Source organism: Thamnophis sirtalis, unplaced genomic scaffold, assembly GCF_051295495.1.
Source record: "Thamnophis sirtalis isolate CommonGarterSnake01/CBP01778 unplaced genomic scaffold, rThaSir2_p1.2 scaffold_5, whole genome shotgun sequence".
Taxonomy (NCBI): Eukaryota; Metazoa; Chordata; class Lepidosauria; order Squamata; family Natricidae; genus Thamnophis; species Thamnophis sirtalis.
In genome coordinates, this window is record NW_028261385.1 from 112,970,422 (window position 1) to 112,985,438 (window position 15,017).

Below are 15,017 nucleotides of genomic sequence, written 5' to 3' on the forward strand. Positions count from 1 at the left end.
GTATTTAAAAGAAACTAAATAAAATAATAAGAAAATATATTTGGCAAGGAAAGAAAGTGAAAATTAATATAAGAATGTTACAAGATTCAAGGATTAGAGGTGGATTTGGTGTATTGAAATTGGGAATTATATTATCAAGCAGCAGCCTTAACGTGGATAAAATAATGGATATTATTAAGAAATGCAAGGTTATTAGCCTTAGAGGGACACAATATGCAATTGGGTTGGCACGCATTTTTATGGTATGGGAAAAATAGAACACATGGTTATTTTCAGAGACACTATGTAAGAAATGGTTTATATGCAGTATGGGGAAAAGTAAAAGAAAAACACTATATGGAAGTATCAATGTGGCTTTCAATTAGTAGTACGAAAAAGGTTATTAGGTACAAAGATATACTAACAGTACAGGGAGAACTAAAACAAAAGAAAGAATTAGAAGAAAAAGGGATTGATATAGGATGGTTTAAACAAATGCAAATACAAACAAGGTATGAGAAAGACATTAAAGAGTATAGCTTTAGCATGGAAGATTCAGAATTAGATAGGAATGGATGAAAAAATGATTTAAAAATTGTACAATTATTTACTTAGAATAAATTTAGAAGAAGAGGTTAAAGAAACAATAAGATGGGCAAAAAACTTTAGATATACAATAGAACTAGAAAAATGGCAACAACTATGGGAAAGGAATTATAATATGACAGCATACAAAGAGAATTTATATAAAATGTTTTAGAGATGGCACATGACACCGGAAAGAGTAGCAAAAATGTTTAAGGATAAATCAGCTAAATGTTGGAAATGTCATCAATTGCCAGAAACATATTGGTTTGGTTTGGTTTGGTTTGGTTTGGTTTGGTTTGGTTTGGTTTGGTTTGGTTTGGTTTATTGGATTTATATGCCGCCCTTCTCCCAAGGACTCAGGGTGGCGTACAACATTTTAAAAAAACACACATATTAAAAAGTTAAAAAAAATTAAATAGAATATCCCAAACAAACCCATTTAGGATTAACAATGACATTTTTTTTAAAAAAATGATTAAAATTAACAATGATCAATAATTTATTTTGTTTTGTTCAGGCCAGGCTGGCTTGCTGGAAAAGCCAGCTTTTTAGGACCGGAGGTCGGGGATTATATGAAGCTCCGGGGGCAGCTCACTCCAGAGGGAAGGCCCTCCCATAGAGAAGGCTCCCCCCGTGGGGGTCGCTAGCTGACACTGTCTGGCTGATGCCACCCTGAGGAGGCCAACTCTGTGGGATCGCACTGGACGGTGGGAGGCTACCAGTGGCAGTAGATGGTCTCACAGGTATCCTGAGCCTAAGCCATGGAGTGCTTTAAAGGTTATAATTAGTATCTTGAATCGCACCTGGAAGACAACTGGCAACCAGTGCAGGCCGCCTAAAACGGGTGTAATATGGGAGCACCTAGGTGCCCCCATGATAACCCACGCAGCCGCATTCTGAACCAATTGAAGCCTCTGGGTGCTCTTCAAGGGCAGCCCCATGTAGAGAGCGTTACATTAGTCTAGGCGAGAAAGGACGAGGGCATGAGTGACTGTGCACAGAGCATCCCGATCCAGGAAGGAGTGCAACTGATGTACCAGGCGAACCTGGTAAAAGGCCCCCCTGGTCACGGCCGTCAGGTGTTCTTCTAAACTAAGCCGCGTATCCAGGAGGATGCCCAGATTGCGGCCTTTCTGAGGGGGCTAAAATTTCTCTCCCTATCATCAAAGATGGAACAAAATGCACAAATCGGGATGACGGAAACCACAGCCACTCAGTCTTGGAGGGATTGAGCTTGAGCCTGTTCCTCCCCATCCAGATCCGCACAGCCTCCAGGCATCGGGACACCATGTCAAGGGCATCGTTTGGATGGTTTGGGGTAGAGATGAAAAGTTGGGTATCATCAGCATATTGATGATACTGTACCCCAAAACCACGGATGATCTCACCCAGTAGCTTCATATATATGTTGAACAGGAGGGGTGAGAGAACCGACCCCTGGGGCACCCCACAAGTGACGTACCTCAGGGTCGATCCCTGCCCTCCAGTCAGCACAAACTGCGACCGATTTGACAGGTAGGAGGAGAATCACCATAAAACGGTGCCCCCCACTCCCAACCCCCCGAGTCATTGCAGTAGGATACCATGGTCGATGGTATCAAAAGCTGCTGAGAGGTCTAATAGGACCAGGACAGAGGAGTAGCCCCTGTCTTGGGCCCACCAGAGATCATCGACCAATGCGACCAATGCTGTCTCCGTGCTGTATCCGGGCCTGAAACCCGACTGAAATGGATCCAGGTAGACAGCTTCATCCAGGGACTGGGGAAGCTGACGTGCTACCGCATTCTCAACAACCTTCGCTACAAAGCGAAGGTTGGAGACCGGATGATAGTTGGCTAAGGAAGCTGGGTCCAGGGAAGTCTTCTTAATGAGGGGCCTCACCACCGCCTCCTTCAAGGCAGTGGGAAAGAACCCCTCTCTCAACAAAATGTTGGTAATTGCCTGGAGCCAGCCTCATGTCACCTCCCGGGAAGCCGAGACTAACCAAGAGCCACACGGGTCCAGCACACAAGTGGCAGCACTGAGTCTCACCATAATCCTGTCCATGCCCTTGGGGGTCACAGGGTCAAACTCATCCCAGATGGTCTCCACAAGATTCATCCCCGTCGACTCACCTGAATCTACCCAGTCAGAGTCCAAGCCTGTCCGGATCTGAGTAATTTTATCCTACAGATACTGAACAAATTCTTCAGCCCTACCCTGCAAGGGGTCTTTCCCAGTTCCTTGGTTAAGTAAGGAGCGGGTCACCCTAAACAGAGCAGCTGGGCAGTTATCTGCAGACGCGATAAGAGCGAAAAAATGTTGCAGCTTTGCCGCTTTTATCGCCACTAAGTAGGATTTAATATGAATTCTTACCAGTGTTCGATCAGATTCGGACCGGGTGGCCCTCCAACCACTCTCTAGGCGTCTTTTCTGGCGTTTCATCTCCCAGAGCTCCTCGGTAAACCAGGGAGCTACCCGGGATCGACACCGGATCAGAGGCCGCATATTATCATATGTGGTGGACAGGTAGAGATGGAAAAAGCTATTGGGTTAAAATACAATCATGGTTAGAGAAAATGATACATCAGCCCATAGAATTTAAGCCAGAGATATTCTTATTGGGTATTCTACCAGAAAAATATACTAAAGAAGACTCATATCTGATTGTACAAATAATAACAGCAGCTAGAATTCTATTTGCACAAAACTGGAAAGCAGACAAAATCCCATCGGAAGAAGAGGTAATAAAGAAGATATTAGATATTAGTGCAAAAATGAATAGGTTGACACTGAGAATAAAGGGCAAGGAGGAATCAGTGTACTATAGGACATGGGGGCAATTTTATGATTGGCTTGAAAGAAGATACAAATAGAAAGAGAAAGGAACAAAGCACAAAACAAATAACTCAGATGACCCATTATTAAATCAGGGGAAGGGGAAATAAAATATGAAAATGTAAATATACAGGCGGAAAAATGATACAAATTGACAAATGTTAAATAATAATTATAAGAATGTATATTTAAGAATGAATTTGAAAGGAAAATATTTTTTTTTAAAAAAAAGACTATTGAAATGGATGCTCAGTACCCTTTTTATTGGGAATAGTACTTCAGTTTGGAAAAGATAACTTAAAGTTTCCAATTACTTAGAGCAAGGGTCCCCAAACTCCCAGTCCATGGCCCATTGGGACAAGGGCTACACAAGTGATGGGTGAGCACATGAAACTTCATTTGTGCATGCACGGGATTAGATTGAGAGTGTGAACCTGTCCCCCCCACCACCACCACCAGTCTGTGCAGCCAAAAAGATTGGGGACCACTGACATAGAGGATTAAAGACCTGACATTATACCTTAAGAACAAAATGCTTAAAATATTACAAGGAAGTACAATCATCCTTTCCTGAAACTGTTGTACCATATTTTATACACATATGTATGAGAAGTAAATATGTATGTTTTTTTCTTTTTTGCTAAATTAAATGAAGGCAAACAATAATATAAAAATAGGTATGAACATTCTCCATTGATAGCACATTCAAAAGAAATTGAATAAAAAGCCACTTTTCAATGGAACATATTTCTAAAAGTATGTATGTTTACCCTTTGAATACACATTGCAGCAGTTTCAACATCTGGACCTTTTGTACCCTGAAGCCTGGCTAATCGTTCTCTCTTTTCTTCAAGAAAGATTTGCTTCATGAATGTAGCCCTGAGTCGGCCCTGTCGAGCTCGCTCAGCTATTTGAATTACTCTAACAGCTTCTTCTAAAAGCATGACCTTCACAGGTTTTTTCTGCAATATAAAAAGGAAGTTTAAGAGAAAACTCAATTGTTATTTCAGGTAAGCACACCACATCAGTCCTGTTGACAGGTATCATTTTGACCCCAGAATAATTCCAAATTACCTCTTCCTACTTTGTGGGGGGTAAATGGGTCTAGAATGCTTTTTTATATTCTCAATGTTCTGTCCTTAAAGGAATACATTGACTGAGCTCTTGTATGGCTATCCAATTTGAACAACATGATTCCGGATGGTATATAGTGGACCAAAGAACAAAGAAACCAAAACTAAAGTAAATAATACCAGCTAAAACCAAATATAACAATTATTTGGCAACTGGTAACTAAAATGTATTAGGCCCTTTGCAGACAAAGTTATTTAACATCCTGATTTGAATGACTGAGGAAAAAAGGCATGTTTTTAAAAAAAGGCCCGCATAAGACCAGCTATATGTCAGGAGATTATTCCAAAGGGCTATCACAGCAAAGACCGTTGCCTCCAAAGTCCCATAAGATTACAAAACAAAAACATTTCCATAAACTTGTGCTTCTGCCTCACTTTTTACATGTCAAGAGAAACATAAAAGTTGTATGGAGTGAGAATCTTTTACTTGGAGTACAGGTAGTAAAAGAAGTGAAAGGATCAAGAATGTATGGTTACTGAACACAGAAACGAGTGATTGGTATGAACAAAGTATACTGAAATGATTTGGTTATATAGAAATAATGAGGATTACACTGGAAATAAACATGAAAGTGGAATGAGTGGGTTCACAGGAAGACCAACCAATTTATGATTGAATGGAGCTCCCATCAAAGAAAAAGTTGAGACGTTTAAAGAACAAAAGACACTATTTAAAGCTTTGTACGGGTATGGACATGTGTATCCATATACATATGGTATAAGGGTGTTACAAATATTCATTAAGGAAAGAATTTCTGCCTAGTCCCATAATTATGATCATCATGATGTTTAACCTTAAATTAAGTCGTTATGATATTCAGCCTCCCCCACCACCAAGCAAAGAGATTATAAAGTGTATTGTCACATAACTGCATTGCTTAGCAGTCAATTCCAGCAGTTCTCATTGCAACATTTAAGTGAGAAACAGCTGTCTGGGGAGTGGGAGCTGCAATGCAGCTGGATGCTGCAGTATGAATGCAGGTGGATGGCATGAGTGAGTGGGGATGGGCCCTATAGTATGGGTGGGCAGGTGGTGTGGAGTGGTGGGCACTGTGGTCCATGTGTGGCGAAGAAGGCAACAGCCTGCCTTTTGGGATCTGCACTTGATCTGCTGCCTGGGGGCTCCCTGGGAGAAAAAACAGAGGAGCAATTTGTGACTTGTTCTACTGGCTTCCCCATTGACTTTGCTTGAGAAAAACTGGCAAGGAAGTTGCTGCAATTGTCGTAAGTTCAAGCCAGTTGCAAAGTGCCAAAATTGCAATCATGTGACTACCAAGTCATTGTGATGGTTACAACTTTGAGGATTGCTCATTAAGTCCCCATGTTCATCATGACTGTGAGTCTGAATGGTCACTGAACAAGTGGTTGCTAATGAGGATTACCTGTATCCCTCAATTTATTATATAGATATACTTACGGGTTCATCTTCATACATTCCGGCATCCAACATGATCTGAGCAAGGATCCTCTCTCTCTCTTTTAATGCTTTAAGTTTCTCCTTGATAAAGTACCTTGGGATAGGGATTTCAATGTTATCCTGTTGAAGAGAAACATATTTTTACAAACTGTGTTGGTTATGCATATAGTAACTTCCTTCATTCCTACCTTATAAACAAAGAGCTCAGTGTTTGGATTAGTATTGCTAAAACTAATTTGTCATTACTAAATGAGTCTTCTATTATTCTTTCTATTATTATACTACTATATGTTTTATTCTATAATTGTTTGGGAGTATATAATAACATACAGCCCTGGGAAAAATATATGTCAAAGCACAGGGCTACAAGGGGGGAGATAACAGAGGCAGTGACAGGGGAGAGGGGTCAAAATGGGAACCTCTGCCCGTGTGTGTGTGTGTGTGTGTGTGTGCGCGCGCATAGGGTTCTCCCCCCTTCAATCCCCGCATTGTGACATTGGTGGGGGTTGGGGGAATGGGAGAGATAAGAGAAGCTGGGAGGGAGCTTCTTGCAGCCTTCCACAGGGCTGAGGACGGGAGCTGGGGGAACAGGGCTTGATGCAATTGGTGGCAGGATGGAAGCGATGTGCAGTCTATAGTCCCTTGAGCATACTCCATTGAAGCAGTAATAAGTGAAAAAAAAGAAACAAGCACTACAAAAAAAGGAAAAAGGAAGGAGATGGGAATGAGAAGCAGCGAAGGAGAGAAGGAAGGAAGGAAGGAAGGAAGGAAGGAAGGAAGGAAGGAAGGAAGGAAGGATGGAACGAAGGAAGGAAGGAAGGAAGGAAGATGGGAATGAGGAGGGGAGGGAGGGTGAAAGGAAAATGGGAATGAGAAGATAGGAATGTGGAAGGGGGAAGGTGGGAGGAAGGAAGATTATGAGAGGAAGGAGGGTCTGAGGGAAGTCCTGTCTTAGCACTTGGCCACCAACTACTGCCCTTTTGCCATCCCTTTGCCCCCTCCTCTCCTAGTAGTCTCCCATCCTATAGCTGAGATTACAAAGCCGGGTCTCCTCACAAGGAGAGGGAGTAGGCCTCCCTTTGACCTACATACTTTGCCCTACTGCACACAACATGTACCACCTGGCCAAAGAAAGCAAGCACAGCAGCAGCGAGAAGAAGGTAAGCTCAGCCAGGCGCCCCCCTTGGAGAAGTGGAGGTGGCCTGGGCTGTGAGGGCCCGGTGCCCTGGGAGCTCAAGGACTGAACTGGGAGCTTGCCCTCCACTGCCCAGGCCTCCAGCAATCCACACTGCTGTCCGGGGTCCTCCGTGTGGCCTGAGAGGAATTGCAAGGCTTCTCTGGTGGACAAGGGCTTATGCTTACCCTGATCTCACTTTCCTCTGCTGGAGACAATGGACAGGTGCCTCCCAATGCGAGAAACGAGCTGGCTGCCCCCATCCCAGTCATGCTCACCCAATCAACCATAACCCTCAAAAATCAACCACAATCCTGATGCAGCCTTCAATGAAATTGAGTTTGACACCCCTGTTCTATATCTATGCTCTATGTCCATGTTCATTCACAATCTTGGTGATCCATGAAGACTGAGGGGAGACACTGATGTACTGAAAAATTAGGAAGGAAAGGCTGAGACAATGATTAAGCAAGCGGAAAACAAAAAAAGGTGGCTAAAAATTGAAGGCAGTGTCAAAGTTAAACTGCAATGACAAGGAAGAGATATTAGAAGAACCCTTGGCAGGATGATTTTAAAAAGCAGGGACTACGCGTGGAGAACTGATGACAGCTGTGACTATGTTGATGTGTGAACAAAGGCACGCCTGTTTGGAGTCTGACTGTATGGCAGAAGAATTCAAAAGTTCATGGGCTCTAGGAAAATCATGGATTTGTCCCAGGTATCTCTGGGCTGACTCATGCAGGAAGCCACAATCTAAATCCAATTTTCATCTCTAAGCTGCTGAGTGGGAAGATGTTAGAACTATTCTGAGGGTCTAGCTCTTAAACCATATGGAATGCTTGCACAGCCATCTAGCTATGAATGTTTTATTTCATTCTAATTTCTCAAAATCTTTTTAGTGATCCCACCACCCAGAGATACAATCATATTTAGATTTCAAATGGCTAAACAAACATCTGCTGCAAAATTACTTCAAAATGAAGTAGCTTAAAACAGCTGTATCAGAACAGACCAACAATTGTTCTATTGTAAAGTGATGCAAAAGATGGAGAGAATATGCTTCCTCTGATAATTATTTTTCTATATACTAATATGTCTGTTTATATAATAGATACTAGTATATAATAGATACTAGAATACATACTCCATATATTAGATGTATATATTCTATACTACATACCAGAGTACATACTCTATATATACATTTAAAGGTAAAGGTTCCCTTTGCACATATGTGCTAGTCGTTCCCAACTCTAAGGGGCGGTGCTCATCTCCATTTCAAAGCCGAGGAGCCAGCGCTGTCCAAAGACGTCTCTATGGTCATGTGGCCGGTATGACTAAATACCAAAGGCATACGGAACACAATTACCTTCCCACCAAAGGTGGTTCCTTTTTTTCTACTTGCATTTTTACATGCTTTCGAACTCCTAAATTGGCAGAAGCTGGGACAACTAACAGGAGCTCACTCCATTACGCGGTGCTAGGGATTCAAACTGCTGAACTGCTGAGCTTTCTGATCGACAAGCTCAGCGTCTTAGCCACTGAGCCATAGCTTTTATACATATACATTTAGAATAAAACTATAATCTGAATTTCTAAAAAAAAAAAAACCTCTGGAAATTATCATTTATCTTAATAGAAATATTGATCTAGGTCTCTGTATTTCTGAAGTGAACATCATATAATTTTTGCAATGCAAGAATTGGAAGTACCAACAACTATCGGACTGTGAGATTCTGGTGTTTTTTCTATAGGATCTTCTCAAGTGAAATTGAATATTGATAGAAAACTCTCATTTTAAATTAAACTTTAAATAAGTAAATAAAATAAAACAGTGAAAAAGCAAAAATAAAAAGCTGCACTATCTTGGGACTGGATGCACACAAGAAAATATGAATTTCTGAAGTATACTTACAGGGGATAATTTAAGATCCTGTAAAATGTCATCAAAATAATGGTATTCCGAGTATTCCAATTCTACCATTTCATTCTTCAATTCCAAGATACGGCCCATTACACCATCCAGTACTTGACGAATAATTAAGCGTTTTTGTGGGTGAACAATCTGGTCATAAGCTGATTCTAAGTTGTGAAATATCTGCACATATTTGATGTAGAAAGTAGCAAGCATCTGAAAAATTAACAGGCGGTCTTTCAGGGGCTTTGGGGACTTCTCTTCAATCTCCTTTTGCAACAAGCAGTTGAGAGATTCTTGGGCTTCCGCCCATATTTTATTGTAAGTGCTAACAGGAAAAAGAAAAATATGTTAGCTCTTAAAGGAAGCATTAAATAATATACAATTGACAACAAAATTTTATAGATGTCAGTTTGAAGTAAATCCCATTCTAATTCAGTTGAATTCAATTAAATGTACTTGTCAGATTATATAAAATTCTACACTTTATGAATTCAGGATTTGTGCAACTATGGCTATTAAATCTGATAGTCACTTAATTCTTTGACAGAGGGTATACTTCAATTTGGCTTCAAAGGAGACAGTCATACACTCCCTCTTCAAGAAGTCACTGGACCCAATGATTATGATTCGGCCTCCAACATTTATTTAAGAATTATGAAGGTGGTCAACAACTCCAGGGGATCCTGGAGGAAAGCGATTATCTGAACACATTTTAATCTCTTTCAGGATTAAGAACTGTATGTACTATTGTGTTTGTTGAAGTATTATTCTGCTTGTCAAAGACATCTGGCAGAGCCAGGATGGGCATGGTGTACTGGTTTCAGTGAATCTTATACTCCCAGCAATTTTTAAAATATGGTTATTTGTCTGCACTGGTTGTGGGAATTGGTACCATGTTGCAATGATTCTTTCTTTGCAGTAAGTTTCAATCAATGTTGATAGAAGAGGAGAGATACCCCTTATTTGTGGGATGCCTGAGGATTGATGCTCTTGCCCCTTTTGTTTTATATCTACAGAAATTTTTTTCAAGTTTTTATTTTTTTATTTTTTAAACATATCAGTGTGTGAACAGTGTGAAAATTAATATTAAACATATTTGTTTCATTCAACAAGCTAATATAATACTAGTATCAATTTACATCTTTATATTAATTTTTACTTTCATTGTTTAGTTATTCAATGTTATTTTTATACCGATCAGCCTTTCTTAATTTCATACCATTTGATATGAATAAAATATTAACAATCATATTTGTTACATGTAACAAACTTATATAATATTAATACCAACATTTATATTACACTAAGATCTTCCATTATTGCTTATTCAACTTGTTATTTGGTTATTCAATAGTTCAATGTATTGTTTTTATATCAATCACCATATTCTACATAATACAACTGAGATATTATTAATCATATTTGTTACATTTAGCATACATATGCATATTCATATTGAATTATCATTTTTCATTTTTTGCTTAGGCAGTAATTCTATGTATTTTTATCTCAATCCCCATATTATTTAAATACATGTATTTATACCATGTTTCATAAAATATTATCCATCATATTTATTACATTTGATAAACTTATATATTTAAATTAAGATCTTTAATTATTTGCTTATTTAACTTATGATCCTTCATTCTTTAATTATTCAATATTTCAATGTTATTTTATGTCAATCTTCATTGTCTGCATATCATACATTTTAATACAAATAAAGTATTGTTAATCATGTTACATTTAACAAACCTACCCACATTCATATTGAATAATTTAGTAATACCATCCTTCAAGTTCTAATTTCTTATTATTATTGCTTCTCATTACATAAAAATGTTTATTTTATTAATCCCCTTTCTCTAAATCCCATCCCTCTAATTTTTTTAATGTCACTGCTATATTAAACACATTCCCTTTTCTAACCGTCATCTCTTACCCACCTTAAGGTTTTGATTATTCTTTTCTTAACTTGTCTCCCATATTCCTCTCTTGGATCTTTATTTCTATGTGTTTCCTCATCTTGCCTACTCATTTTAAAGTTTCCTCCCTTTTCTATCCTTTTCCATTGTCTACCTTCCGAAATATCTACTTTTGCTCTATCTTTCTCCCATAAAAATCTTCCTGCTTTCCCAGTTTCTTTTTTAATTTCCTCAGAGTACTCTCCCCTTGGCTTATATCATCAATTCCTATTGTTTTTATTATCTCTTTTTCTCGTTCCATTTGTTTTGTCTGTCCCCTTTCTCTGTCCCCTTTCAGTTGGCTCCTCCTCTTCCTGGGCATCTTGCTCACTGTCTCTTGTATTATATTTCCCAGCATTTCATCTATACTCTCCATTTTTTCCATAATTTTCTGGTAGTGTCTTGTCAGTATCTCTTTTGTACTTTGAATTGTCGATGCCACCTCTTCCCAAATTCCATTCCATTCTTGTTTATGAAGCAGCTCACTGAAACTTATTGAATCCTTTTTTGTCCAATAATCCAAAGATCATATATTCAAACTTACAAACACTTCTCAAAATGCTCAATGTTCTTATTTCTTTATATTCCAAGCTTAATCTGCCTGTTCCTCTGGACAGCCCCTTAAATCTTCCAGCACCCTCTTAAATCCACTCTTATATTGTAATCTTCAGGTGTCTTTTCAGAGATATTTTTTTCATATCATGTTTAAATCTCCAATAGACAAATGAAATTTTGGGGATGTGTTGTTCTTCCTTCCATCATTTCAATATTAAATTTCAATATTAAGCTGCTTTTTTCAAATTTTCCACGATATAAAGTTAATGTTAATTTTTTTATTAAAGTTTTTTTAATTTTTAGTTTTCAAAACAAACACAACACATAAAATCTTCCTTTTTTACATACTGTAGAAAGTGTATCAGTTGGTTACAAAAGACTTTTGTGCATCTCTTCCACAGTCATCAAGCATAATTCATATTAACTCAAGTATTTTGACTCAGATATTTATACATGTTATCATCATCATACCTCCATTTTCATTTGACTATAAATGTTTAAATGTACTTCATCATAAAATATACCAAGATTTAATACATAACTACATACTGGCATTTCATTTGCTATTTCTAAAATCCTCCAATGACACTAAATCCTTATATCCTATTCTAGCTAAACTTCCAAAATATTTAATAACAAAGTTTTCTATCCTTCTTTCCCAATCACTGTTTACAATTTACATCTCATTTTCTTATGTTGTACCCATACATAAATATATACACGTTATTAGCATTATCCCTCCTTTATTTGACTATATCCTGCATGATATCATTTTTCCCCCTAGTAATCAAGACTTAGCTGAATCTAACTTAATTCTTTATTATTATTATTAACCTTTATATATAGTCCAAAAGGGTTTCTAATCTTCCTTTCATGGGTACCATTCAATATTCATATCCAGTTATTACTTATCATAACACTACACATTGTATACATTATCATTATCAATTATTTATTTAACTATATCTATTATCACTAAATTTCACTAAGTTTAGCTAGTTTTAAATTATACTCTTCCATCTTGCAACCTGTATCTTTCCAGTAACAAAACAATGTCATATCTTCTGCCATTTGTGGAGTCAGTCCTCTAATCATCTCCTTAATCAGATTTGTATGGACTCCTCTTAGCAACTCTTTGCTTATAAGATCTCTCATGTAATTTCGATGCCCTTCTTCTGTTTCCTTAATCTGCTTATCTTTGATTGTCGTGGTGTTATCAAAACTATTGCTAAGATTTCTCTCTTTAAATCCATAAATTATTTTATTTTTTCCTCTTCTGTATCTTCCCATCTAGAGTAGGTTTCCCCTGCATTTAATTCCTCTTTCAGTATTGCACTCTTTCCATTTTCAGAAACAAACCAATCACCATAAATATCAGCAATTTTAATTTCTTTATATTCATTTTCCTCTTCGATTTTTTGGATTTTAACTGCCACTTTTTCCATTTGATGAACATCTTCAACTTCTCCGTCATATTTTACTGTTAGATGCACTAAGTAATCAACTTCTTCTCTATCCTCTCACTTGCATTTGATAATTTCTGTATTTCTGAGAATATCTTTTGTAGATTTAAATTTTCTTTCTGGTGTTGAAATTGTGTCATGATTTCCAGTTGACAAACACTGCTACTCTAGCTTAGAAGGTTTTAGCAGAATTAAGCATCACGATAACATTTCACCTTTCTCTGGTTAAGAATCTACTTCAAAGGAACATGTGTGTTTTTCTTCTTCTTATCACTCTCTATAAAGAAGCTGTGAGTCTTTGAAGTGCCAAGCCATGGTAATCAGTGAAAAAAGTATTTCGTTTCCAATACACAAACATCTAGCTTCTGAGTAGCAGCGTTACAATGTTACGTTACCATTTCTTTGTTTCTTTTTGTTTCTTTTTGTATTTCAAGTTTTTAAAAAAAGTCCAATTCTTAAATGAATTAGAAAAACACCACAGTAATGAAAGAGGAGAGTTTTAGTCCATAGATTATGGAGAATAGTCAAAGAAAAAAAATAGAAGGAAACTTAATCCTTTCGTTTTAAAAGGCTTGCATAAATTCCATCTGTAAAAATAGCATTTAAAAAGTAAGATAACCCACTGTTCAAAACCAGTCCAAATTTAATTCTGCCACTTATTTCTTCTGTTCTCTAATTTAAATTAATTTTAAGTTTCTTTATAGGCAGTCACTTTTAAAACAGTAAAAATTCCTCACCAGCCGAAAACACTTTCTCTTTCCATATCCTTCTGTTTTGGAACCGCCCGACTTCATCAGCCATTTGGCTGGATTTCTGTCACCCGCTTGAAGAGCCTCTTTTGGATCAATCAGAGACTTTGCGATGTTCCTGTGATCAGCAAGATGTATTCTTCCTGTTCACTGTCTCTATGGGATGGTTTAGGTCCGTTTGGACCACCCAGAGACAAAAGTGTCGACTGTGATATCAGAGCATTGAGATCGCACATCGTGTCGTCACGCCTTCGGTCCTCCCCCAAGTTAATGTTAATTTTTGAGTAAATAATTCCAGCATTTCAAGATGCCTTTCCAATAAAACACCTATCCAGTTTAAAAGTCCAATTTTCTGTATTTTTCTGTGTCTCCCCCCCCTCCGATTCTGCCTCCTTCAATTTTAGTATTTTTTCAAAAGTGCCTGATCACTGCTGCATTAATTGTGAACCCTTTTCTAAATTATTTTTGGGATTTGAGAATTCAAATAAAGGTCTTCTCATCCAGTTCCCAACATTGTCCACCAACTTCGCACCAGAACTGTGCTTACATGGTCGTTCTCTCTCCCAGCTTTGTGGCAGCCATCTTAGACTGCCTCTTCTTCCTGATGTGGCATAGAGAGGAAAAATCTCTTGGGGTTCAACAGGAGATTGTGATCTCTCCTTCGACCTCAGAGAGCACTCCTTTGTAGCTTCACTGCTTCTACAGAGTGGCTTTTTGGCTCCCTTTGGAACCCACAAACAAGGAAAAGATCAGCACAGGAACAGAGATGACCGTTCTCTGTGATTGGAGTTGCTGGGAGGCTTCACCCCTCTCATCTGCAAAAACTGTTGTATAGGAATATTGATCAGTTTGGGATCAGGTAGCCCTCAACTTACAATCATTTGTTTAGTGACCGTTTAAAGTTACAACCGCACTGAAAAAAGGTGATTGTTTTTCATACTTATGACTGTTGTAGAATCCCCAAGCTCATGTGATTAAAATTGATGGTTGGCAACTGGTTCATATTTCTGACAGTTGCAGTGTTCAGGGATCATGAATCCCTTTTTGCGACTTTCTGACAAGCAAAGTCAATAGGGAAGCAAGATTCTTTTAACATCAGTATTACTAATTTAACAGCTGTTGTAGTTCACTTAACAACTATGGGAAGAAAGGTTATAAAATGGGGAAAATTAATTTAACAACTGTCTCACTTGGCAACAGAAATTTTGGTCTCAATTGTGTTAATACATTGAGGACTACTGTATTGCCACCTCCTTG

The 15,017-nt window shown here is 38.1% G+C and overlaps 1 protein-coding gene across 1 annotated transcript in view; it reads right to left on the reverse strand.

The window, feature by feature from the left end:
* The window catches only part of DRC11 (dynein regulatory complex subunit 11), a 157,575-nt gene that overhangs the window by 125,155 nt on the left and 17,403 nt on the right, over positions 1-15,017 (reverse strand). Inside the window, exons 2-4 of the mRNA XM_087716592.1 lie at positions 9,024-9,351; positions 5,935-6,054; positions 4,155-4,346 (exon numbers count right to left, since the gene is read on the reverse strand). Of these exons, the coding sequence (XP_087572718.1) occupies positions 4,155-4,346; positions 5,935-6,054; positions 9,024-9,351 (640 nt within the window). The remainder of the gene's footprint in view (positions 1-4,154; positions 4,347-5,934; positions 6,055-9,023; positions 9,352-15,017) is intronic.